Source organism: Phytophthora infestans, genomic scaffold, assembly GCF_000142945.1.
Source record: "Phytophthora infestans T30-4 supercont1.26 genomic scaffold, whole genome shotgun sequence".
NCBI lineage: Eukaryota > Oomycota > Peronosporomycetes > Peronosporales > Peronosporaceae > Phytophthora > Phytophthora infestans.
The window spans coordinates 248,212-272,027 of NW_003303733.1; the positions used below are offsets into that span (position 1 = coordinate 248,212).

The following is a 23,816-nucleotide window of genomic DNA, read 5'->3' on the forward strand; positions in this document are numbered from 1 at the left end:
CGGTCGTCCAGTCCGTCTTCCCGGCTCAGACCACCGGGTCAGCTCGCGGACCACGGACCGGGGATACAACTCGCCAAGGCGGCCGCCGCGCTGCTCGTCCGGAAGCTTCTACCTCAGAGCGTCCAGGACGCGTCTCGACGATGATCCCAGAGAACATCCGCTCCCAAATTCCCGTCGTTCACGGGATGCAGGTTTGTATTCGGCTCCAGTCAGTGAAAGGATGCACACCCTCCACGTGTAAACACCTCCACGAACTCCACCAGTTGCCACCAGATGTGGTCCACTGGATCAATGCGATGCACACGGGCCCCAAGTCCGCGCACCCACAACGCGAGTGAAATTGTGGGGGAGGACCGTGTACCACCTCTTCCAGGTCTTACTTAACATGGATCGTGCAGTTTTTGTCTCCTCCCGTGCATTGTAATGCGTCTGACGCTAACCCTTTCTTGACACCAGTTTCTGACACTCGGGTCGCCCCTACCATCCGCACGCAGGCTTCGGAAACCTGCTCATGCCACGTTGTTCCACCTGATGGGGCCATAGCAACGTCACCATGCCTTAGGCGAGTGTCCTTGCGTCAGACGCACACTCACGTCGTTTTGGCTCACCAAGCATTTCTGCTCCGACACCGGTCGTTGCTATGACCGCTCAGAGCGTGTCTACCGTGAGATCCGTTGCGCCAGACGCACACTCACAGCAATTGGGCTCACCAAGTGTTCCGTCTTCGTCTCCGGACGTTGCTATCACCGCACAGAGCGTGGTTAGCGTGGGTCACGAGGCGTTAGACGCACACTCACGTTGATTTCGGACACCAAGTGCTCCTGCTTCGTCACCGGACGCTAGCATGACCGCTCAGAGCGTGTTTACTGTGAGGCTGTTGCGTCAGACGCACACTCACGTCGTTTTGGTTCACCAAGTGTTCCGGCTTCGTCACCGGACGTTGCTATCACCGCTCAGAGCGTGTTTAACGTGGGCCACGAGGCGTCAGGCGCTCACCCACGTCGTCTTGGTTCACCTAGTGTTCCCGCTCCGACATCGGACGTTGCTATGATCGCTCAGGGCGTGTCTAATGTGGATCACGCCGCGCCAGACGCACATTCACATCGTTTTGGACTACCAAGTGTTCCCGACCTACCATTCTCCGTTGATATGGCCGCTCGGAGCGTGCCTCGCGTGGGCCCATCGGCGTCGGACGCTGACTCACAACGCCCCAGTTTCCATCATTCTGTCATATTTGCTTCATTCGACGGGGGATGCCGGAGATCCGACAATCAAAGTTCTTACGCGTGGTGTGTCTGGTCCTGTACCGAGTCGCTCCTCCGTTGGGAAGCTCGCACGTTCTCCTCAGCAAGGACCAACAACGTCATGAAGGCCCAGGGTCTTCTTGTGTGTCTTCTGTGGCTCCGATCTGCCTGTCCAGGACAGCACACCATTGTGTTCGGGGACTCCAGTGTCATCATCGACCAGGCCCTACAGATCAATGTGTGCCGGGCACCTGGTCTTAGGCCCTGGATTGCTGCTATTCGTGCCCTAGGCTCGACCGAATCGTGCACGTTTCTTCAGCATGTCAGTCGTACATACAACATCGCTGCCGACGCCTTATGCAACTGGATCATGGATACGCATCCCAGTGAGGACCGGGTCCTCACGGATACACTCTGGCCTTGTCCGACATCGTTTCCGCGGGCTCTGAGCCCGGCGTGTCTGAGTCAAGTCCCCACATCACCGTCGTCCCAGGCGGCCGCTCGGAGGCCCACCAGAAGGCGACCTGGTTTTTAGTTCTGCAGATTTTGCCTACATGGGACACCTCGTCCGGCTTCGTTTCGTGCCAGACATGGATGATCGGCCTCATCATCCCGTGGCCCACTTCACCAACTATCCCGCGCAGGAAACGACTTTGGCTCGCCTGCTTCTTCCGCATTCGAATCGCCCCCGACCAGGTCGTGCAGGGCTCACGGCCGTGTTCGTTGCGCTTCCCGGTCCGTGTTCAACGCCATCCACAATGCGACACTCCGCGTGGGGGTGTCATTTCCTTTGGATACGGCGTTTATGGCACCTGGACCAGGCCCACTGTCTATCCCGGTAGTCGATCGCCGCATCCTAGATGCACTCGCGGCAGATCCCCAGTTCGGTATTTCAGGAACTCTGGAGTTGTTCCGCGGTCAAACTTCGGTCGATTACCGTCCGAATAAAGCGCTGCGCCCGTGACTCTACCGTACGCACCTTTCATCGTACCCGCTTCTGAAAACTTTGTGCAAGATCGCTCACGTCGGTTTGACACCCTCCTGGAGGGATTCGCCCGTGTGTTACGGTGCTCGCCCCATTCCCACGAACTATTCGGGCGCAACATCCGGGGCATCCATCGTCACGGATAAGTTACTTGCCGGCTATTACAAGTGACGGTGCATTGTGGCCCAGATGGCCACACTGGTCCAGGACCATACGTTCCGTCGAGCGCCTTTGCGCTAGTCCCGAAGAAAGACAAGCCACTACATCTGGCCGGGCGCATCATTCATGAACTGTCTACCCCTGATGGGCTATCTGCTAACGCGCAGACGGCCTCGGGGGCCGAGCCTGACGCAACTTGGAACCCATTTGTCTCGATCGCCCGCAGAGTCTGCGAACTCCGCCGACGGTACCCTGGGTACGGCATCTATGCTATGGTCGCGGATATCGCTGATGCTTTCCATCATGTGCCGGTGCACTCTCGGCATGCCTCAGCCTTTGGGGGCTGTTTGCCGCGGTCATCCCATGGCATCGTCTCAGACATGGCCGTCTTTGGGTGAACATCTTCACCAGGATTCCTTGCGGTATTCGGTAAAGCGGTTCGCCACTATCAGCACACCGGTGCCTCAATCGTATTGGGGCACATTGAACCCTTCAGGACATTTCAGTGAGTGGACGACATCGTTCCGATCGAGGTAGACATTGGCGATCGCTTACAGAAAGCGGAGAAGCGTCTCAGATACGGTATAAAGCTCGTGTTCGGGTCTGACGGCTGGCACGAAGGGAAATTCACGACCTGGTTGCATAACTTCCGCGCCGTGGGAATTGACTGGAGCATCCCAGATGGGTGCATCAACATACCCCAACGGTAAATCGACAAGGTCCACTCGGTGCTAGCGGAAACACTCCGGAAATTGTTTGTGTCAAGGAAGAGATTGGACAGCGTGATTATAGTTCTTCGGCAAGTAATCAGTTTCATCCTGATCACAAAGCCGTTAATCCAGCGACTAACGAGAACTCAGAGCCATTGCAGAAATAACAACAAGATAGGAGTACCGATGTCACAGTTCCTTCAGCAGGACCTGACATGGTGGAACGACCTGGTCTTCTATAACGAATTTGCAGGAATGCCGATGGAGCTATTCCAAGAGAGCAACGGATTCGAAGAGATATGTCTCGAAGTCACAAAACCGCAAGTGGTTATTCTCACGAGCATGCGGTTAAGCCAACTCCTCGTACTCACTGGGGAAGGGCCAGTCCAGGACGGTAAAGGTGTTGCGAGGGCCGCAGTTAATAAATGGGGCCCACGGCTAACGAGTACAGGCACTTGGTGCCGCATCATGATACACGGCAGAAGATGGATCACCGGTTTAGTCAGCAGGATGTATTGCAAGTCAGAAGACGGACAGCAGGACCTGCGACGGTGTGCACTGAACCAGGCTCAGTACAGGCTAAGCTTGTCCACTCATACTTACGGGCAAAGAATGGAGCAGACTCGAAATTGCGATGTACACTCAACCACTAACACCCGTGCAATGAACCAGGTACTACTCGGATCCGACGAGTGGAGGCAAAGCGTGATCAGCTCAAACAGGCTTCAATTACAACCGGAACGCTCGGAAAATATGACAAAACCGTCAAGTCTTGGGAGTCGTTCTGTAGCGAATTCGGATTCCCCGTGTGGATTGATACGTTGCCCAGGGCAAGACAAGCTAGGATGGTCGGAGTATTCGCAGCATTTTCGCTTCAGAAGGGCACAACAAGGCAGGACGAGAGAACAAGTACCTGACCTTTGACGGAAAAATGGCAGCGGTGGCATTCGCACACAAAGCTGCTGTTCGGAATGCAAGGCTCAATTACAATTATCCGGAATTTGAGTTGGTCGCTAAAGGATACAAACGGACCCAGGATCAAGTGGACAGAAAACAGCCAGTTACTACACCGATGCTGCTCAAAATGCGAGAGCTCCTAGGAAAGACTGGCCTACAAGACAAAATGATGTGGGGATCCATCATACTAGGGTTCTTTTTCCTCGACAGAAGCTCAGAGCTATGAGGACCTATCAGCGTCGATCGATCGACAGGAACGGATAAAGTCCATTGTGTAAAGGCCACCAATGTGGTAGTGCGCGGCAAGCACGAAATTCAGGTCGGACCTGAAGCCCCAGGGGCCGTGTCAGTGGAGATGATATTCGACTCCCATAAAGGAGATCAAGTTGCGCAAGGCACCACGATCCGACACTACTTATTCAACGACGATACGCTATGCCCAGTAATGACAGCCCGTACGTGTCTTCAAATCCGAGCCCAATGGCTTAATGAAGGAAAGGTGTTGGGACCGTACCTTACCTCAATTTCGAGAACAGCTACGATCAAGAAGTCACGCGTGAGCAAGCTAATTAAGGCGGCAGCGGTCGAACTAGGTCGACCAAGGAAGGATTACTCAACACATTCACTACGTATAGGGGGAGCTTGCGCACTCCTAGCAGCAGGAAAGAGTGACCTGGTCATTCGCCTAATGGGAAGGTGGTCAAGCTGGTTCTTCACAGTGTACACCCGACACAGACAAGGAATGATCCGAGTGGCGGCAAGTTCGATGCTCAAGGCCTCGATGTGGGAGCATCACGAAACAGACAGCGTCCCACGTCAGATACCGTGCCAGCTCGGAGGGGAACTACTACGAGTCTAACTCTCCAAAGCTAATCAAGCCAGCTTACTCTTAGCAGTGAAGTCCGAAGGAGGAAAGTTTTCGGTTAAGTAGGAAAAAGGTAACCGGGTTTTCCGAACCGGACCGAACAGAGAATCCCTGCCATTCGCCGATTTGCCGCCAGGAGCTCAGAGCTCGGCCGGCCCAAAAAGCGCAGAGCTTACGTGAAGAAGCAGCCAGGCTGCCAGCGAGATTTTTTTTGCTTCTTCAAACCTTGATTAGCTGGTAGGAGGCTCTTCTAGGACGGTTTTTTCACCTTGAAAAGGTTTGGTCCCGTGGGAGGCCTCAAGTAGGAGCTACAACGAGTCTAACTCGCCAAAGCTAATCAAGCCAACTTGCCCCTAGCAGTGAAGTCCGAAGGATGAAACTCTCTACAAACATATTTCTGGCCTCGCCTATCCCAAAACCTGACCCCCAAGCTTCTTACACAACTAGTACACAAATAAATAACTTGACCACAATTATGGACTGCTTTTGTTACGTTCGGAGGTCGGAGATTTATGTTGTGGACTATTGGGCCAAAGCTTCATCCTAGCTTGATACCTGTGATGATCGGATGCAAACCGTTCTTTTTTATAAGCTGTCTAGCTTAAGCAATGTATACTTTTGCGTGAAGTACGACACACATTTATCTTGGCGAACTTAAAGCATTTTGGTCTGTACATACTTCATTTCTGAAGCACTACCAGGAATAGGTTATATGTCGGAAGGAATAGAGCTTGCTTCCTAGATAATTTTCTTGAGACGATGAGCACTTAATAAATACAACATCGACATATTCCGGGTATGCTACCGTCAAGTAGTACGAACAGCCCAATAGGGATTAAGTCGGCCCATCTTTGGTGCGTTCCTTAATTTTAACAAAAATGAAATGCCATATAAAATCATCATTTCGAATCGATGACGGAGCTACAGTACCTTGTATCTTCTGCTAGAATTAATTAACCCCGGTAATTTTACCTGCGAGGATCCAACAGCGAAATGTAGAACGTACCTAAAACGGCACCATAACTGTTGCACTGTCCCAAAATGTCTTCAAAAATGGAATCTCTCACGTGAATGCGCGGCTTACTGTGAGCGAAGTGCTGAATCCACGCGGCTTAATAGGCACTAATAAAACCGAGAAAAATAATGATAAAAGCTTAGGACAGAAATATTCCCTCTGAGAACGCACAATGTAAAGCAAGCGACTCTCGACATAGAAGTAATATACAACTTAGGTCTAAGCCAATAGTAGACAAGGCGAGAACGATTATGTCTAGCACGAAGCCGACAAAAAAATGCATACTTAGTACTCTATCGTTGAGCCCAAATTTACTTCCTCGAACAAGCTATAGCTCTACTCTCGATTCGTTGCTAAAAAGTATGAAACGATAAAACACGCTTATATACTCGACCATTGAGTTAAAATTTAGACACCGTTAGAACCAAGTTATCCATAATTCTTCTCTAGTTGTACTGTTCGAGAATGGTTCTGGATAATGATCTTCGAATACATTAAAATTATTATCTTGTTGGTCGGTAGGGCTATGATGAGCAAGCTGACACGTTTCGCACGATGAAAGCAAGTGCTTAAATGCGTACTGGAAAATTTTAAGCACCTGAAATCACCATAAATGTAATGGCCCTGATAATAAAGAAGTATTAATATGGGATTGTTTTTGGCAGCTTTTCTGGAGGTCTATCGCTTAAAGATCCGCATCAACCGTCAGTACGATATATTCCGTAGTAATCATTTCCACACGAAATGGGATGTGGCTTGTAACTCAATACGAAATACAAATTAGACAGAATGATGGCCGTGAAACGCACTCCTACGAGCAACCATGGCTGGGAATCGCTGCAAGCAGCCAATCTTTAGCCTTCACTTAAGTAATATAGGAGCTCCATTATTAAAAAAAGATAAAAAAAGAGTCCAACGTAATTTCGATTATTTTCTCAAGATGTCGCTCGTATGAGTGACCATCATTGTGCTCGAGGTGGACGAAGTTACAAGCGACATCGTCTTCCGATATGAAATGATTGCAGCCTTTTGATAAAGTTATGTATGTAAAAGGTGCTTTGGTTTAAGAATTCAGACCTCCGTTGTAACAACTCTGAATGAAAATCCAGAGAACATTTTCTACATGCACTGTATCGCATCGAACCCTGTCAAACAATTAGATTCTGATAGGTTGTGTGAATGTGCAAGCCGGAGCTCGGCGTCGACTAGGGTGCGTCGATGTCGCCATGAAAGGAGATGAAGCTAACCAACATATTAGGAGATCAATCGTTACCACAATAAAAAAAGACTGTTTGCTGACGGGGGCTGAAATACAGGTACAGTAGTAGCAGTAAGCGGTCTCGAGTGTATTTCGGAAAGTAGCTCAGAGCTATACATGCATACAGTAAAGAAAGTGAATTCGTTTTTGGACAATTGAAAACATTCGCTCAAGAATCCGTCGATGTTGATAGGCTAAGCCATGGCGTTTGAGAGCCCTTGCACGGTCTAGAAGCAAAGGTTGCACTCATTTTGAGCTACTTGTGATCCAATAAATTACTGCCTTCACACAGCAGATCCCGTTATCGATCCCGTGGCGTGATTTACGGTAACTCTTGTATGAATTGTCTCCAGGTAGTCACAGCCGAGTCCGGGACAACGCACAGTTCTGGCACTAGGCTACCGGAAACTGCATTTTGTGTTGCTACCATTGAGTTCAACGCTACATCCACCACAACTCCATCCAAACAGAGCAGTATAAACCCTTTTTGACTTACATATATTTAAAAGTAATATTTTATTATTATTAAAATAGTTTGCAGTTCTCGTAAAAACTCAAATCCATGCTGCGCTCACAGTGTGACGGATTAGGCACCCGATTTAACTACATATACAGTACCCGTGCTGACCTCTCATCATACGCACTCTCGACTGAAGTTTGTCTGGCTTGCGTTATCGTGTATATGTCTCTGACGACCAAGGCTTCAAGCGGGACTGCGTCTCCACCTTCGATCTGGATTTCTGCGCCTACGTAGCACGCTGGCCTCTGGTATATATAGCCCCATCGTGCGATGTCCAGCACGCGGTTGTTCTCATGGTGGACAGATAAACGAAGTGCGTAACCTACATGCATAGTGCATTTATTTGCGGACTTCAAGCCCGCTCCTGTATATAGCGGGGAGAGAAACTTGGATCGCGCTACAACTTGCAGCGCAAGCTGTCCTTGTTCCAGACGGAGATTTGATGTGCAGGTGCTGAGACTTGCGTTCAATATGTCAAATCAGATTGGCTCCGTGGCTGTGCAGCGCTACGTTTGACGATCTTTGAGTAGGGCTCCTCGCAATCGAAGCGTCATTCCTCAAGCTCCTGCGTCGCGCGCACATCGAACCCACCATGCGCGCTCTAACCGGACTTTACCTGTCCGCGGCCTGCTGCCTCTTCGGCCAAGCACTCGCTTGGGATCAACAACCCGACGGCTACGAGGTGATCGACGGTCCCGATGGCCCCGAGTCCGTGGACGCATGGCGTCGTGACTGGACCGTCTGGAAGAACATGGAGCTGATCAACAACCGGTACAGCCCGAACGACTCGTGCAACGTGTACAACTTCCAGCAAACTCAATGGACGCAGCAGAATTTCGTGCAGACGTTTCTTATGATGAACGACCGCTCCATCTACGATCGCGAGACCCAGCAATACACGGTCGACAAGTACGTGGATGAGATGCAGAGTCGTGTTGGCCCCATTGACAGTGTGTTGATCTGGCCTGCATACCCGAACATCGGTGTGGGCAACCGGAACCAATGGGATCTCCTACGAGACCTTCCCGGTGGAGTCGAGGGCGTCAAGGGTGTCATCTCTGACTTCCATCGTCGAGGTGTCCGTGTGATCATCCCGTACAATCCATGGGATATTGGAACTCGTGACTGAAAGAGACGGAAGTAGTGGGTAATGGAACATTGCACCGCAGTTTTTTTTTCCTATACTATATTTATAAAACAATAGATAGCTTTTTATTATCTTCTCTTAGCCACCAATTAGGAATAAGAAATCAGTCAGCGCCGCCAACTATGCTTTAGATCGTAAGCTTTGAGTTCTGCGATATGATTAGATAGGAACTTGTCGAAGCGTAGTTGCCACACTGGATGGCTATGAGCTCACACTGGATAACTATGAGCTCTCACGCTTGGCTAAGTACTTCGAGATAGATCTCTCCTTACGGTGCCATTCGACATGAGCAGCGCATGCACCATACGAACGGAATCGCTTGTTGCATCTTGGATAGGGACACAGCAGATCAACTTCATCTTCTGACGACGAACCCGAATCCTGGTTCAAGACCATTTCCAACACAGGTGCGCGCATCTTGAAACCAGGAAGCACATCACCACCGTCAAGATCTCTCCACACACTGTTGTCAGAGCATTGTACGTCTCCATTGTCGTCGAGATAGTACTCATACATCCGCTGAAGGTCTGGGCGTGGGTCGATCAGCCAACCCAACTGGACGCCGTGCTGGAAATAATCATTTCTCATCTTTCCATCAAGAGCGCTAAGTTTAGAGCCTAGACCAGAGAGCTCATCAATCTCAACAACAAAGGTGGGGACATAGGGATCGCCACGATACGTCCACATCTGTTCACGAGTCAAATTCCTGTCATCATATCGCGGTGTGTATGCCACGTCGGGCATTCTCACGTTGGGCTTTCCGAGACGCTGCTCCAGAATGAACGCCCCTTGCGAGGTTGTCACTCTGCCTCCTTCTCCAGACCACGTCGCCCATTCATCCAAAACTCTAGCGATCTTGGCTGCCACCTTCTCATTGCCATACACGACCATTCGATAGGGACAGAAGCGGCCTTCGTCGATGAAGAACGCCGGCTGCTCGCCAAAAACGGGGTTCACCAAAGGACCGAGCTTCTTCGCGTGATCATTTAGCTGCTCCAGCTCCACTCCAGGATAGTCCTTGACGTAGCACAAAGTCGTCTTCGTTTCCAAGTCGCGCACGAGTCGCGTAAGGACGTCTTCGTGAGGTTTTTTCTTGTCCGCCATCGCTGCTCTTTCTCACTGGTTGCTTTGCTGACCGAGAAATTACACGATGTGGTCAACACTTTATAAGGTCGGTAGTTTTCAAGTTTGAAGGAAGCTGACAAAAATGTGGAGCCAAGGCCTCATTGCAGAGAGCAAGCGACAAGCTTAATGCGGCAAAGGTTGCCGGAGTTGTTTGAAAAGCGTGGCATACTGCTCGCCGTAAGACCGCAGGGGGTGCAAGCGATACGTATATTAGTAATATGCTTCGAAGTAGGCATAAAAAGTAATGAACGCGGAGCTTTGCCTTCTATTATAATATTTTATTCCTGATAAATATAAAGTTAGTAATTTACAAAGATGACGTACTCACCTGAACAATACGAACTTAACAAAGAGCGAATCCAAGCCGCATAAAAGCGGTACTTTCTAAAACCAAGTCAAACGCGACTGGCTAAGCAGCGATAATATGATGCGAAGAACCGCGAAGAAATTCGTGCTCGTAAGAAGAAGAATTACTTAAATAAATCCGAACTTAATCAAAGCGAACTTAGCTGATTATTTAATTTTTTCTCAGATATAAAGTCAGCCCTAATATAAAGTCGATCCTGATACAAGATCCGATAATTATAAAGTCGATTCTGACGAGATTAATATATACGAAGATATATAGGCAATATGTTTGCATACGAACTCGCAGGATTAAAGAGATTTAAGTATCCAAGCTGTCAAATGGGGTAGCAGCTACAGGGTTAAGGTTCGAGGTAGAACTGGTAAGATGGTATATGTTAGCAACAGCTCACGTTCAGTCAACAAGAAATTGGTGGCTAAGCAGTACAATTTTTCAGTTGAAACCCTTGAGAAGCATATGCCGCCTGAATATAAGGTTGATCACAAGTACCGTGTTTAATCTGGGAATCACACCTATATGAGCGTATTGATGCAACTGATTTCTACGATAAGCTCGAGAACGTTCTTTCGACCCAGGCAAGTGCTTTTAAGGTACATATTGCTCTTGGGTACGAACTTGTGAGTAAGACCGATCCTGATGATACTCGCTACTTCTATCCGAATCTCGCTAACACTTATGTGTTCAATAAGCCTGTCGCTATCAACAGCAAGGCTGATATTCGAAAGAAGGTGATTTCGGACAGTCGGTCTATGGAGCTGGCTGACAAGCTGAACTACCCCAGCTCTGGATATAAGCTAAATGCAATCACTGCATTCAAGATTTTCGTCTACCATCGCGACCATGCTCTTGGAGATAGCGAAGCTGTTATTCCTAATGTTATTCGCTTAAATAAGCATGCAATCATCTTCCCCAAGGCTAACAACAAGTGCGTCTCCCACTGCATCGCCTGGCACACATTCCAGAGCACCAAGAAGAATCCTCGCAGAATCCAGGCTCAGGTGAAGGATGCATTCAAGCGCTACTGCTTTTTTAAGGGGATTAAGTATACGCTGAGTCTATTTAGAAGCTTCAAGCCTATTGACCTACTACAGCTCGATGAGGTCGAGGCCTGCTTACAACTCGGTTTTAACGTATACAGCATGGATGTAGCTACCGAAAATGTTGAAAGCATTCATAGGTCGAACAATAGGTATGAAGCTATGGATATTCTATCACACGAGAATCACACTCTCTACATCAAAAACACCGGTATGCTTCAGACTAAGTATCAGTGCCCCAGTGTGAAATGATTTTCGTTAGTGGTGAAAGACTTAAAAATCGTAGTCGATTAGATCTCAATATTCACAAGCTCGCACAGAAAAACCAGTGCGAGCTTGTGAATATTGAGATCTTCCCCACCAAGCCAACTATATACAAACCGGCTTAGAACACGATACGACCGCTGCTTACGAAGTATTCCATCCAGGATGCTGACCATTACATCGATCACTTCAGCGTTAATGACTTTGAGGCCATTCTTAAACCTACCGCGACTCAACACGGGAATAATACTGTCTTAACGAACGAACACATTCCTGTGTCGGTATTAGTAGCTGATAGTTTAACCGAGGGGGTGCGTTGCTTTGTAAATGACGACCCCAAGATTTTGCTTATGAATATGTTCAAATACATTGGTGATGTATCGGCGAAGATCCAACAGTACAATGTCGATAAGTATAAGTCGCTTCTGCAAAAAAACATCAATGCACATGATCTGACAGGTATGGAAGTCCCAGGTGCTAATTCTGATAAAAAGTACAAGATGTCTGATGTGGAGAGCTGGATTAACGGAGGGAGGATATGATAACTTCTTCCACTTCCATATCAGTCTTGGTTTTAGTAAACAAAGGTCTGATTATGGGAAACTGAAATAGCAGCTTGACCAGGTACCAGTTCGGCTTTAATTCTGGTCGATACGATATTAACTTGATTAAGAAGGATTTGTTCTCCGTAACTGGTATCGACAACCAAAAATCTGTCATCAGAACCCCCAGCTACATGTGCATTGCTACAGCGGACATGAAAATGATTGATATCACTAACTATGTACCAGCTGGTACCAGCTACAAAAAGAATCTTACAACATATCTCGGTGGCTGCAAATGCGATGTGTGTCCGTGGTCATGGTAGGGGTATTTTCCTTACGAGTACATCACCGCGTTCAATGTACTAAACCAGACGGCTATCCCGCCTATGTCAGCTTTTGATAGCAAGCTCCGTGAAACAAGCATCACCAGCGATGACTACGAACGAGTGAAATTCGTGTGGGATTACTACGAGATGAAATCGATCAAAGTCCTACTGATCTGGTACAATAATTTCGACGTAGTTCCTTTCACCAAAGCTATCAAGGCTCAGCGAGGGCTATTTATGCGCTTCGATATCAAGGCTCAGCGAGAGCTATTTAAGCGCTTCGATCTGGATGTGTTTGCAGATGGAGTGTCTCTACCTGGTCTTTCAGAGAAGGTCATGTATCAGACCTGCTTCAATAATCTCCAATATCCGGATAAGAAACCTGCTAACGCATTCCAATTTCCAGCTAAGCGCATGTCTGGCTACAAGAGTCAGGATGCTAAGGCAAAACGAAATTTCGGTATGACACTCGAGCACGTGAATACATTGCTGCAAAAGCAAAAGTATCTGTGTGATCTATGCAACTGTCAGCTGACTGCTGATACCGCTTCAGCGGATCGTATCAACATTAATGTTGGCCACATCGACGGTAATATCTTGGTCAACTGCGTTAAGTGCAACACCACTCAAAAAGACATGTCGCTTAAGGGGTTTCGGTATAAGAAGTTGCTTGAGTTCAACTCGGATAGAATGGTCTACTCGATCGACAAGGAGGAGAAGGATATCTACTCTAAGACGAAGGCCAACATTGCTGGAGGTCCATCTATTATCTTCAATCGCTACGCTAAGCGTAATGAAACGAAGATTCGCGGTGGTAAGGTCTGTAAGAAAGTTATCGGAACGATGCTAACGCTCTATACCTATGGGCCCTTGGTAATGAGATGCCATGTAGTCGATTGACTACGGTTGAAGCGTATGGTATCATCGATGACATTAAAGCAACCAAGGTATTCGGCTTTTTTTAGTGTGATACTCGAGCACCAGAACACCTCACCCAGTACTTTGGTGAGATGACTCCAATTTTCAAGAAAGTACTGATCGACTGTACGAATGAGAGCGTCATTGGTAAGCACATGTTCGATGACAATGAGGCGCGCAAGCAAAGCCGAGCAAAACCAGCTCGCAAGTTGATTGGTAGCTAATTTGGTGAAAGATTCTCATACACTCCGTTGCTCAAGGGTATGAAGATAACCAAGACTTACTGCTTTGTCAAGGCCAGCTCTCACAAGGCTTTTGCCCCCTTTATGGAGGCTGTATCAAATTCTCGACGAGAGGGCGATGTTGATAAGTCGAAGGCGATGATTGCTGCGATGATGAAACTGGTAGGCAACAGTGCATCTGGATCTGGAATGGACATGAGCAAGCACAAATAGGTTAAGTATGAGTCGATCGACAAAGATATTAAGAACAGGATCGAACACTTTACGTTCCACGGTCTCGAGGAGCTTAATGATGCGTGTGAAATCACGACGAAGAAGCGTCGACTCAATAACAAGAACCCAATCCATTTGTCTATTGCTATCTATCAGCTCGCTAAGCAACGCATCCTGCAGTTTTACTATGACTGCATAGATTTCTACTTCGATCGCTCTGACTTCCAGTATCAGGAGATGGACACTGATTCCACTTATATCGCTTTCAGCTGTGATAATCCGTTTCAAGACTGTATCAAGCCTGGGCTACGATCCCATTTTAAGGAGCACAAATACGAGCTGTTCCCACGCGACTACAACACTGAGGTAGCTTAGTCTGATCGCCGTACGCCTTGTTCAAAGATGAATGGTCGGGTGATGCGATGGTCTCACTATCGAGTAAGAACAATATTTGCTATCTACCCGACGAATCTTACAAGGTAAAACTTTCAGCGAAGGGTATTCAGCAGGGAAGTGGTCGAAACAATGGTGTTCTTAATCCGGACGGGTTTGAGACTGTCGTACGGGATCACATCACGCTACAAAGTACAAACAAGGGGTTCAGACTATCGAAAGAAACCAAGTCTATTATCACCTACACTCAAAACAAAACAACGCTCAACTACTACTATGACAAACGTCGAGTACTTGATGATTGTGACATGGTCACACAGCACCTTGCGCTAGATGAAGTTAGCTTCCGAGAGTGTACAAACGCTCAGTGAACGGCAGTTCACAGGTCCCCTCTTTATCAAAAGGGAGCGAAGTGACCTATTTAAGGTAGAATGTAAAGTGAGTATATTTTATTGGTAGATAAAGCTTGGGTTTAATACAAACTACAAGGCATCTATAGAAATGTAATGTCATCAACCAATGGTTGGCTTTGGACGACTTTGGTACCTTGTACCAAATATCCCGAAGTATGACGTGTCATACACCTGAAGTGTGAAGTGTCACACTTCATGTAACCAGGTGTATACTTAGAGCTACGTACCCCGCTACATCCTCCCCCACTTAGGTTCGGTTTACCGAACAATCAGAATGAAGAAGTGTTCGTCACAAACTTTCATTCTCAAAGTCGAAAACCATCGACTTGGCCGCGGGAGCGCGGCGGAGGCTCACTTCACAGCTAAAGCCTCGAGCAGCAGTCTGTGCGCTCCTTTTCTTGGTCTCCACTTCGACCGTTACCATGCCCCGTGGCACTGCGAAGGGCGTTGCGACGACACGCTCCAAGGCTGCTGCCGGAAAGGCGCAAGCCAAGAGCACTAAGCCTCACGGCAAAGATTCGGCACTTTAAGAGGCTATTTAGGTGGCCTCCGAGGCGATTGGTTCCTCGGGTGAAGCGGCTGTGAGCAAGCGAGCAAGCAAGCAAGCGCCGCAGCCCGTCGCCCTCGGCCTCTCCAGACAATCGTCCGAACCCTCGGTTCGTTGAACGTGAGCTCGACTCTGGCAGTGAGGACGAAGCTGAGTCCGAAAGCACGCACAATGCTCCTGCGAGCTCTGCGGGAGGGCACAGCCCAGTGTCCAGCGAGCACGAGGACGACAGCGTGCAGTCGCTCGCTAGTGATCAAGGTGAGCACAGCCCCAGGACGTCGGTGCGCTCTAAGAGTCCGGCCGTCAAGGCTAAGGGCACTCCCAAAGTTGGTGATGATGAGGAAGAGAAATCTCGCAAACGCCTCTCGCTTGCCGAGGGTCTTGCGCATGCTAAGACCTGTAAAGCCGAAGACACCAAGCCTTCTAATAAGTGTACGGCCTTTAAGTCTCCACTCCGCGAGGAGAAGGAGACTCGGTACTCCCATCGGGGCCTTTTCGACTCCTCGGATGAAGAGGACGAGAAGGAGAATGAAGAGGAGGAGGAGGGTGCTATCGCTAAGCCCCGGGAGATCACAAATGACCTCGACCAGCGGCAGGAGGACTTCCAATCTGCCCAGCTTGTGCGGGTTCGGTGGTGGCACCCGTCTGCCAGGGAGCTGCCATCAACTCGAAAGGGTATTGGCCTCTCGAGGAGAGCACTGGGGCTGACATCTTCCTAGAGCTTCCCGTCGCTCCTCGTGGCCTTGTGGGCGGCCACACTTCTAGGGGCATTTACGAACGTACCCTCGTTCAGAAGGAGAAGTTGTTTGTTAACAACTTGGAGGCTGCTCGGTGTGCCGCAAGAAGCACACACCGAGCAGCCTCCAAGTGTCAACGAAACACTGGTTCCTTGTCGCAAGAAGCCCCGAGAAACCGGGGTGGTCTCTATACGCTTTGCAGAAACCCCTAGGTTCTGCCCGAGAACTGTCCCACCTTCTTGTGAGGACATGTTCTGGGCTTGGGTGGAGTCTCTCAAGTAATAACTCACGAAGTTACGGAAAATCCATGAAGATCAGCTGCTGTCCCGCACCCTGGACCAGCGTGATCTTCGTGTTCGGTTTGCCCACATGGTCAGCAAGCGCATGCTGCCAAGGAACCTCCTGAAGCGCGCGGCTTTTAGCGCTCATGATAAGCGCGGGTACGGAGTGTCTTCAACGTCCGTACCCCGTTCGGCCAAGAAGCCCCGGACTACTTATGAAGCTGCCGCCGCTTCTGTTCCCAGATTGCGACATACTTCAGGCGGTCAATCAGAAGCCGTTCAATCGGCTCCCACGAGTTCTCGGAGTGGGCATAACCCCTCCACTCCACGAGGAGCTGTCGCTTACCGCAACGCTGTCGCTCCGGGAGGACCCGCTCCACGTGAAAGTGGACTTCTTTATTCCGGTCAAGCAGGCGGAGGTGCCCTCGTACGAGTACGAGTACTTGGCGCCTCCCGAACGCCACTCTCGTCCGAGTCCTTCTCCTGCGGGTCCGACACAGGGACCTGAGGTTGACCGCCTCTGTCAACGAGTTCTGGTGCTTGAGATCGCACTTGGCCTTGGGACTGGCGGTGATGCTGCCGCCCAGGCCGGGAATCAGGGCGAGCTCGCTCGTCATGCGAGTCCGCTGGACCTGTTGGAGAGTGAGGTCGCGTGCCTGCATCTGCGGGTGGATCGCCGGGCCTCTTCTTCCGATGTAGACGAGGCCTTCTGCATGATCCGACAGATCGAGGCTCTGCTGCCACGCCCGGAGCCGCCTTCGACGCACTCCCAGACGTACGCGTATGGTGCGTACCCGGCGTACTCAGCTTACTTGGCGTATGGATCCGGGGTCCGTTCGTACGGAGCCTCTTCTGCGTACGGTCTTGACCGCAGCTTTGCCGTCCAGACCTAGGCTTGGGTGCCCGCTCCGACGCCCTCGTCGACGTCTATGACCGGCCCTCGCTTTGAGGAGCCTGGCCAAGGTGGGTCTGCAAGTCAGCAACACGCTGTGGATCAAAGTATCGCTTAAGACGTCCAACATAGAACGTCGGGTGAGTCGTCATTGACTTTGGCAGGTTGATGGTGTACGACGCACCACGTCTGGGCAGGACAGCAAATGGCCCGATGAAGCGGTGCTTCAGCTTGTTGCTGCCGACAGAGCTGACAGGGTCAAGAGGTAGGCTCCTCGTGTCTAGTAACACTAAGTCCCCCACCTTAAATATACTTAAGTTTCCTCTTCCATGTTTGTCTGAGTACTCCTTTTGTCCATCCTGGTCCGCTGCCATGGCATCGCGGACCCTGCCGACAATGCTCAGCTTGGTATCCTTAAAGGATTCCACTTGTTTCCACAGCGAAACTGGTCTCACATCCGAGACCTGGGAGGCAAGGGATTTCCGAGCCTCTCCCCCACTTAGAATAGAGGGGTCAGTGTCTCCTCGAAGAGTGAGAGGCACTCTGAGGCGACGGAAGCCGTTCAAGTAGAGCGGCGGGAACCCCGTGGACGCGTGCACTGCGTTGTTGGGCGCAAACTCAACAACTGGAAGCTGCGTCGACCACGTACGTGGTGCTGTCGGGCACACACTGTGCAGGGTGTCCCCGAGAACTCGATTGACGCGCTCTGTCTGGCCGTCTGTCTGCGGATGGTCCGCAGTGGACATCTGCCGACGAGTTCCCAGTAAAGGAAACAGCGTTTTCCAAAACGCAGCCGTGAACCGCGGGTCTCGGTCCGAGCCAATCGTCTCCGAAAGACCGTGATAGCGGAACACGCCATCGACGAGCAACCGTGCGGTTTGTTCGCCCGTAACAGTGACGGGAACTGGTGCAAGATGTACAATCTTCTCAGCCGACAAACGAACACCAGGATTCCGGTGTTGCTGTGTCCGTCGGCGGGAAGCCCAAAGATGAAGTCAAGACTCATCGACTTCCAACAGTCAGCCGGTACGGGCAGGCTCTGTAGTGGAGCCGAAGAGTGCCCTGCGGGTTTGACCCGCTGACATGTTTTACGTGTCTTCACGTATCGGGCGACCCACTTGTACATGTGGGTCCACCAGAAGGCCTGAGATACCGACAGAAAGGTCTTCTCGCGGCCCAAGTGGCTGCTGAAGGGCGAAACGTCCGCCTCCGCGAGGATATCAAACTTCAGATCCTCGGCGTTGGCTACGACCACCCCTGGATGTTCATTAGACTCCAACCGGTAATAGAGGAGGCCATCCTTTAACTCATATCGGTGGAGCCGTGAGCGCTGTAGCGACGAGAGCCAGTCGAACTTCACGCTCGTTCCTGGCGTGAGGAACTTGACGATAGGCGCGACAGCCTCATCGTCCCGATACGCCATGCATATCCGTCCATATAGATCCGTTGTCACCCGTGTGATGTGGGCCAACCTCGTAGTCAGGACGCCGCGTCCGCAAGCACGTTGAGCTTGCACGGCTTGTATTCGACGCGGAAGTTGTACTTCGCGAAAAAGGACAGCCACCGCGCTATCCTTTGGGAGCGGTGAGGCGGGTTAGCCGCGGTTCGCAAGGACGCGTGGTCTATGTAGACCACGGGAGCCCAGAAGTGGAACACAAAACTTTACAAGAGCATATTGCATTACCAGGAGCTTCTTGTCGCGATGAGGGTAGTTCCGTTCGGCGGCTTTGAGCTGCCTGGACTGGAGTGAGATGACTCGTTCATGTCCAGCCGTGTCGGCCTGCATCAATGCACTCCCGATGACGTAGTCGAAGGCCTCGTAGACGACGCTAACCGGCTTCGTCTCATCCGGCAGGGCCAGGACAGGGGCCTCTTGGAGAAAAGGGCTTGATGGTGTCAAAGGCATCCTGGTGCTATTGCTCCCAGTGCCAGTCGATGTCCTTCTGAAGGAGGCCCAACAAGGGCTTAGCAAAGCCCACGTACCCCGCACTGCACTTGTGAAGGTAGTTGGCCAAGCCCAACCACTTTAGAAGATCCTTCTTGGATCGAGGGGTTGGCCATGCTGTTATGGCCTTGACCTTTTCTGGGTCAGCCCGAACGCCCGCGTTGCTTACGAAGCAGCCGAGAACTTTAATCTCTGGTGATGCGAAAACGCACTTGTCGATGTTGGCGTAAAGCTTGTTTGCTCGCATTATGTCCAACACTCGACGAAGGTGTCCTAAATGCACCTCCATGGCCGTCTTCCCTCCCTCGGTACGGCTATGGACGAATATGTCGTCGAAGTACGTCTATACGAAGGTACGCAAAGGGCGAAACAATTGCGTCACCAGGCGATTGAACGTCGCCGGGGCGTTAGACAAGCCCTGCGGCATGACGAGCCACTCCCAAATCATGCCGCTTGGAGTGCTCACAGCGGTGAGCGGGATGTCACTTTCTCGCATCAGGATCTGGTAGTATCCGTCTACCAAATCCAGCGCACTGTACAGTACTCTCCCGGCCTTGTTGTTTAACAACATATCCTTACGTGGGATTCCGGCACCGTTGCGCTGTTCAGCTTGTTATAAGCGTGAGCTAGACGCCACTTTCCGTTCAGCTTCCGAGCGCTGAAAGCTGGCATCGAGTGCGGGGATTTCGACTCCCGCACTATGCCTGCCTTCGCTTTCGCGGCGAAGAATGCATCAATGACCTCGCACTGTTCGCGCGGGAAAGGCCATTGCCTCGTGAAACAATACTTTGTGCCAGACACGAGATCAATCTCATGCCGTACGCCTCGCTCCGGTGGTGGTTGGGTGGGTGGGTGTTTGTTTACCACATCCCCATACTCCGTCGCCAAAGGATACAATGGATCCTTGGGGTTCTTAAGGATCTCAGAATCCAAGCTTGTCTGACGCTGCTTGTTTATGTCTTCCAGGACGTTCTCGTTTAAGCCAGAGGAGGCGTTCAGCTCCTCCTGAGTGGTCTCAGGTCTAATGAGCACCATCTCGGCAACATTGCCAGCCTTGAGGTTGGCCAGGAAAGCCTCGACCGTCATTTCCTCGAGGTTCAGTATCTCTGCAACCTCTGGCCACGGGTTAAGTGGACACCAGATGCCTTGACGAGTAAACCGGTCTCACCATCGAAGATGTGATAACACTCTTCCACCGGCCTTGTCGGAGGAGCCCGGGCCCTGGACTCTGAGTCACTTGAGGTTGTCGCCGTCGTCGTCGTCGTCGTCGACGGCGACCGTGACGCGGTGCTTTGCTACCCACGTCTGGGGATGTCGGCGCTCCGACATCCGAGGCACTCGTAGCCTCGTGTGGTACTGTGGTACCCACACAGGAAGCGTGTACGACGCCTTCCTCTTCGGTTAAGGTCTGGGCGACCGCGGGTGGCACTATGTTACCCACCTTGGACGGAACTACTGTCAGTGTTCGTGACAGCTGCAGCTGTCTGCGAAACTAAGTTACCCGCTTGTGGGCCTAGGTTATCCACTTGGCCAGCGCCTCCTCTGGGCGCTGTCGCCATCAAAAACATCCTCGGAGTCGTCATATACGTCGACGACTCCCAAGCTTGGCCGGATGCTTTGGTACACTGGCAACCCTTGCGGGCGCCCCGGGTCCTGACAGAGGGGGAACATGATTCACCAATGCTCTGTCGAGCTGCGCAGCGCGGCTGGCACCGATTGCCTTGCCTCGCCAGTCGATCCAGGGCTCGTGCTTCTTAAGCCAGGACATGCCCAGGATCATATCATATGGATCCATATCGAGAACAGTGAACTGTTCGAGGCTGTCAAAGTCTTCAAACTTGACGGCCAGATCCACTTGGAAGTTGGGGACAGTGACGACCTTCCCGTCGGCCAGTCGCACTGACACCGTCCCGTTGCCCTTGCTTTCTCTCAAAGCATCGGACAGCTTGTTGCTATTACGAGCAACCTTCGGCGGCGTTCGAAATTCTTCAACACCCCAAAATCGATCAAGATTTTAATGGGATGATCGTATCCCCGTACATATCCATGTACTACGAGCAGCCCGCCGCTGCTCTTTGCCGATTCGAGGGTGCGAAGACTCTCAGGGGCTACGTCCCCGTGGTACGCGCCACCCGCGCACCCATCACAAAGACTTATTTCTCCCCCAGTAGGGCGCCCCGCCCCTACTGGTTTCCGGCGTTCCCCTGTCCCCGGGATACTGGCTTCTGCCAGTGCCCCTTGAGGTCGGGCTTGGGGAAAGACCGTCTGCGGAGTCTTTCCACGCGGCAGTCGTGCTTGAAGTGGCCCAGCTTCCCGCAGCCGAAGCAGCGGATGTCACGCTGTTCAGCGGACCCGAGTTCCATGGGAACGGGTCCGTTGGGGCTCGTTCGACCGGGAGTCGACAAGGAACTCCCAGGTCACGCTGAGGCCGGCGTACGCGCCTGGCGAGTGCTGTACGCTTCCTGAAGAGTCACTTGGATCGCCTCTTCAATGGTGTTTGGCTGCACCCGGAACAGCTGAGTGCGCGCGGGGCCCACTCGAAGGCCGTCCATGAACACAGTCATCTTGATGTGTTCGTTGAGTAAGTTTTCCACTAGGGACGCCGTGAGTTCCCGTATCTATTGCGCGTACTCATGCAGCGCACGCCTCCCTTGCTTGAACGAGAGGAAGCGCGAGCGCTGGCGGTACACGTAGTTCGCCGGGAGAAACGCGGCTCGGAGCTGTTCACACAGCTGAGCCCAGGATGTGAAACATCCAGGGGATGTTGCCTCCCGTGTGTTCACCCAACTCTTAGCAGGGCCGCCAAGGTTAGAGAGTGCAAAAGCAACACGAAGCTGCTCGATCGAGATGAGAGCCGCGTCCATTGCGAGCTCTACTTCTCGGACCCAGAAGTGAAGGTTCTCGCCTTCTTTCCCTTCATACGGCTTAACCTTCAGCTGTATTGGCTTCGGGTGAGGCGGATTTGCTTCCGCCACCAGAGCCTACAGGTTCTCCCGCATATGCACGATGAGCCCCTGCTATTACGCGTCAAACGCATTGACGAGCTCGAGCTGCTCGGCCGGTGTTGACACCACCAGGCTCTACAGGGCCTCCATCCCGAAGATGCCTGCCATCTTCCGAACCGACTCGAACTGTGAGTCGTTCAGATGGAAGAAGTCGTTCCTATCCATGGCGACGAACTTCGGAGAGGTTCAGGTAGTTTACCCGCGGTGGCGTGGATTGGCGACGAGTGCTACCAAGTGTGACAGGGTCACACAGCACCTTGCGCTAGAGGAAGTTAGCTTCCGAGAGTACAAACTCTCAGTGAACGGCAGTTCACAAGTCCCCTCTTTATCAAAAGGGAGCGAAGTGACCTATTTAAGGTAGAATGTAAAGTGAGTATATTTTATTGGTAGATAAAGGTTGGGCTTAATACAAACTACAAGTCACCTATAGAAATGTAATGTCATCAACCAATGGTTGGCTTTGGACGACCTTGGTACCTTGTACCAAATATCCCGAAGTATGACGTGTCACCCTTCATGTAACCAGGGGTACACGTAGGGCTACGTACCCCGTTACAATGATGGCATCACGACTGAAGCACTTGGCATTTAAGCAGGTAACCACTGGAAATTTTTTAAAATTTAAATATAGATCATGGACGAGCTACTAAAGAATATCTACTATGACCCAAAAACCTGTTTTATTGGAGCTCAAGCCCTGGATCAGAAGGCAAAGGAGTTATATCCTAAGAAAATAGTAAATGATTGGTATGGTAGTCAGACCGATATTCAACGATTTCAGGAGCAAAAGAAAAAAAATCAATGGTTTCGAAATAGATTCGCGTAACCCCAGCTCGTGGCAAATTGATCTTGCGTTTTGGGACAAACGGCCTATTTTGACTGCTATCAACATCAACTCAAGGCTGGGGTACGCAATGCTCTTACGAAACAAGACGGCAGCAACTGTGTTAGCAGCACTTAAAGCGTTTGTTCGTCTCCACAAAGTTAATATCCTAACAAGTCATAATGGAAGCGAGTTCATGAACTCACAGGCAAAAATGCTTCCAAACCAAGAAAAATAAGCACTACAACAACGAGCCCGGTGATCACGGAACCATGGGTAAAATCGAACGATTCGACAGGACCTTAAAGTAGAGACTAGCTAAAATGTCCTCAAGAGAATTTCGCAAAAGCTTATCACGGATGTTATCAAAAACTACAATACTACGTTTCATCGTTTGATTGGTAGGACCCCAAATGAGGCAAAGTAATGGATGCAGATATGAGTCATAATCAGGTGGAAGCCGAAATAGTTGAGAAGGAGTTTGACGTCGGATCAAGCGTATTATACCGTCTCAAAAAGCAAAGAAGCTGCTTGATGGAGCAAAGCAGTCTATAAAATCGTTGGAATGGATGGGTGCCGAGTCCAAATCCATTCAAGAAATGAGCATACCCTCTACAAGGCGTCAAACGATCTTAAAATGGTTAAAACAGAGACTACATATGCTACTATTAATCGAGGCGATATTCTCGAGGCGGAGAAGATCTTGGGTCACAAAACGATAGGCCCTGGAAAGTACTATTATCTGGTGAGATGGGTTGGCGATGAACCCGACTCCTGGGAGCCACAAGATAATCTGGTTTTCGCTGTGCGAGAAGCATCGCCTCTCCTCGCGAATTTAACATTGCTGGATGAGCGGTGCAGGGGAGAGCCACATGCAAAAGGA

The 23,816-nt window shown here is 50.6% G+C and overlaps 1 protein-coding gene across 1 annotated transcript; it reads right to left on the bottom strand.

Annotated features, from left to right (window-relative positions):
* Positions 1 to 9,092: 9,092 nt before the first annotated feature.
* PITG_12362 (uncharacterized protein) lies at positions 9,093 to 9,964 on the bottom strand (the record flags this gene model as incomplete). Its single annotated transcript, XM_002900241.1, has 2 exons — positions 9,093 to 9,127; positions 9,172 to 9,964. 2 exons carry the CDS (start codon positions 9,962 to 9,964, stop codon positions 9,093 to 9,095), a joined length of 828 nt encoding a protein of 275 aa, XP_002900287.1.
* Positions 9,965 to 23,816: the final 13,852 nt, after the last annotated feature.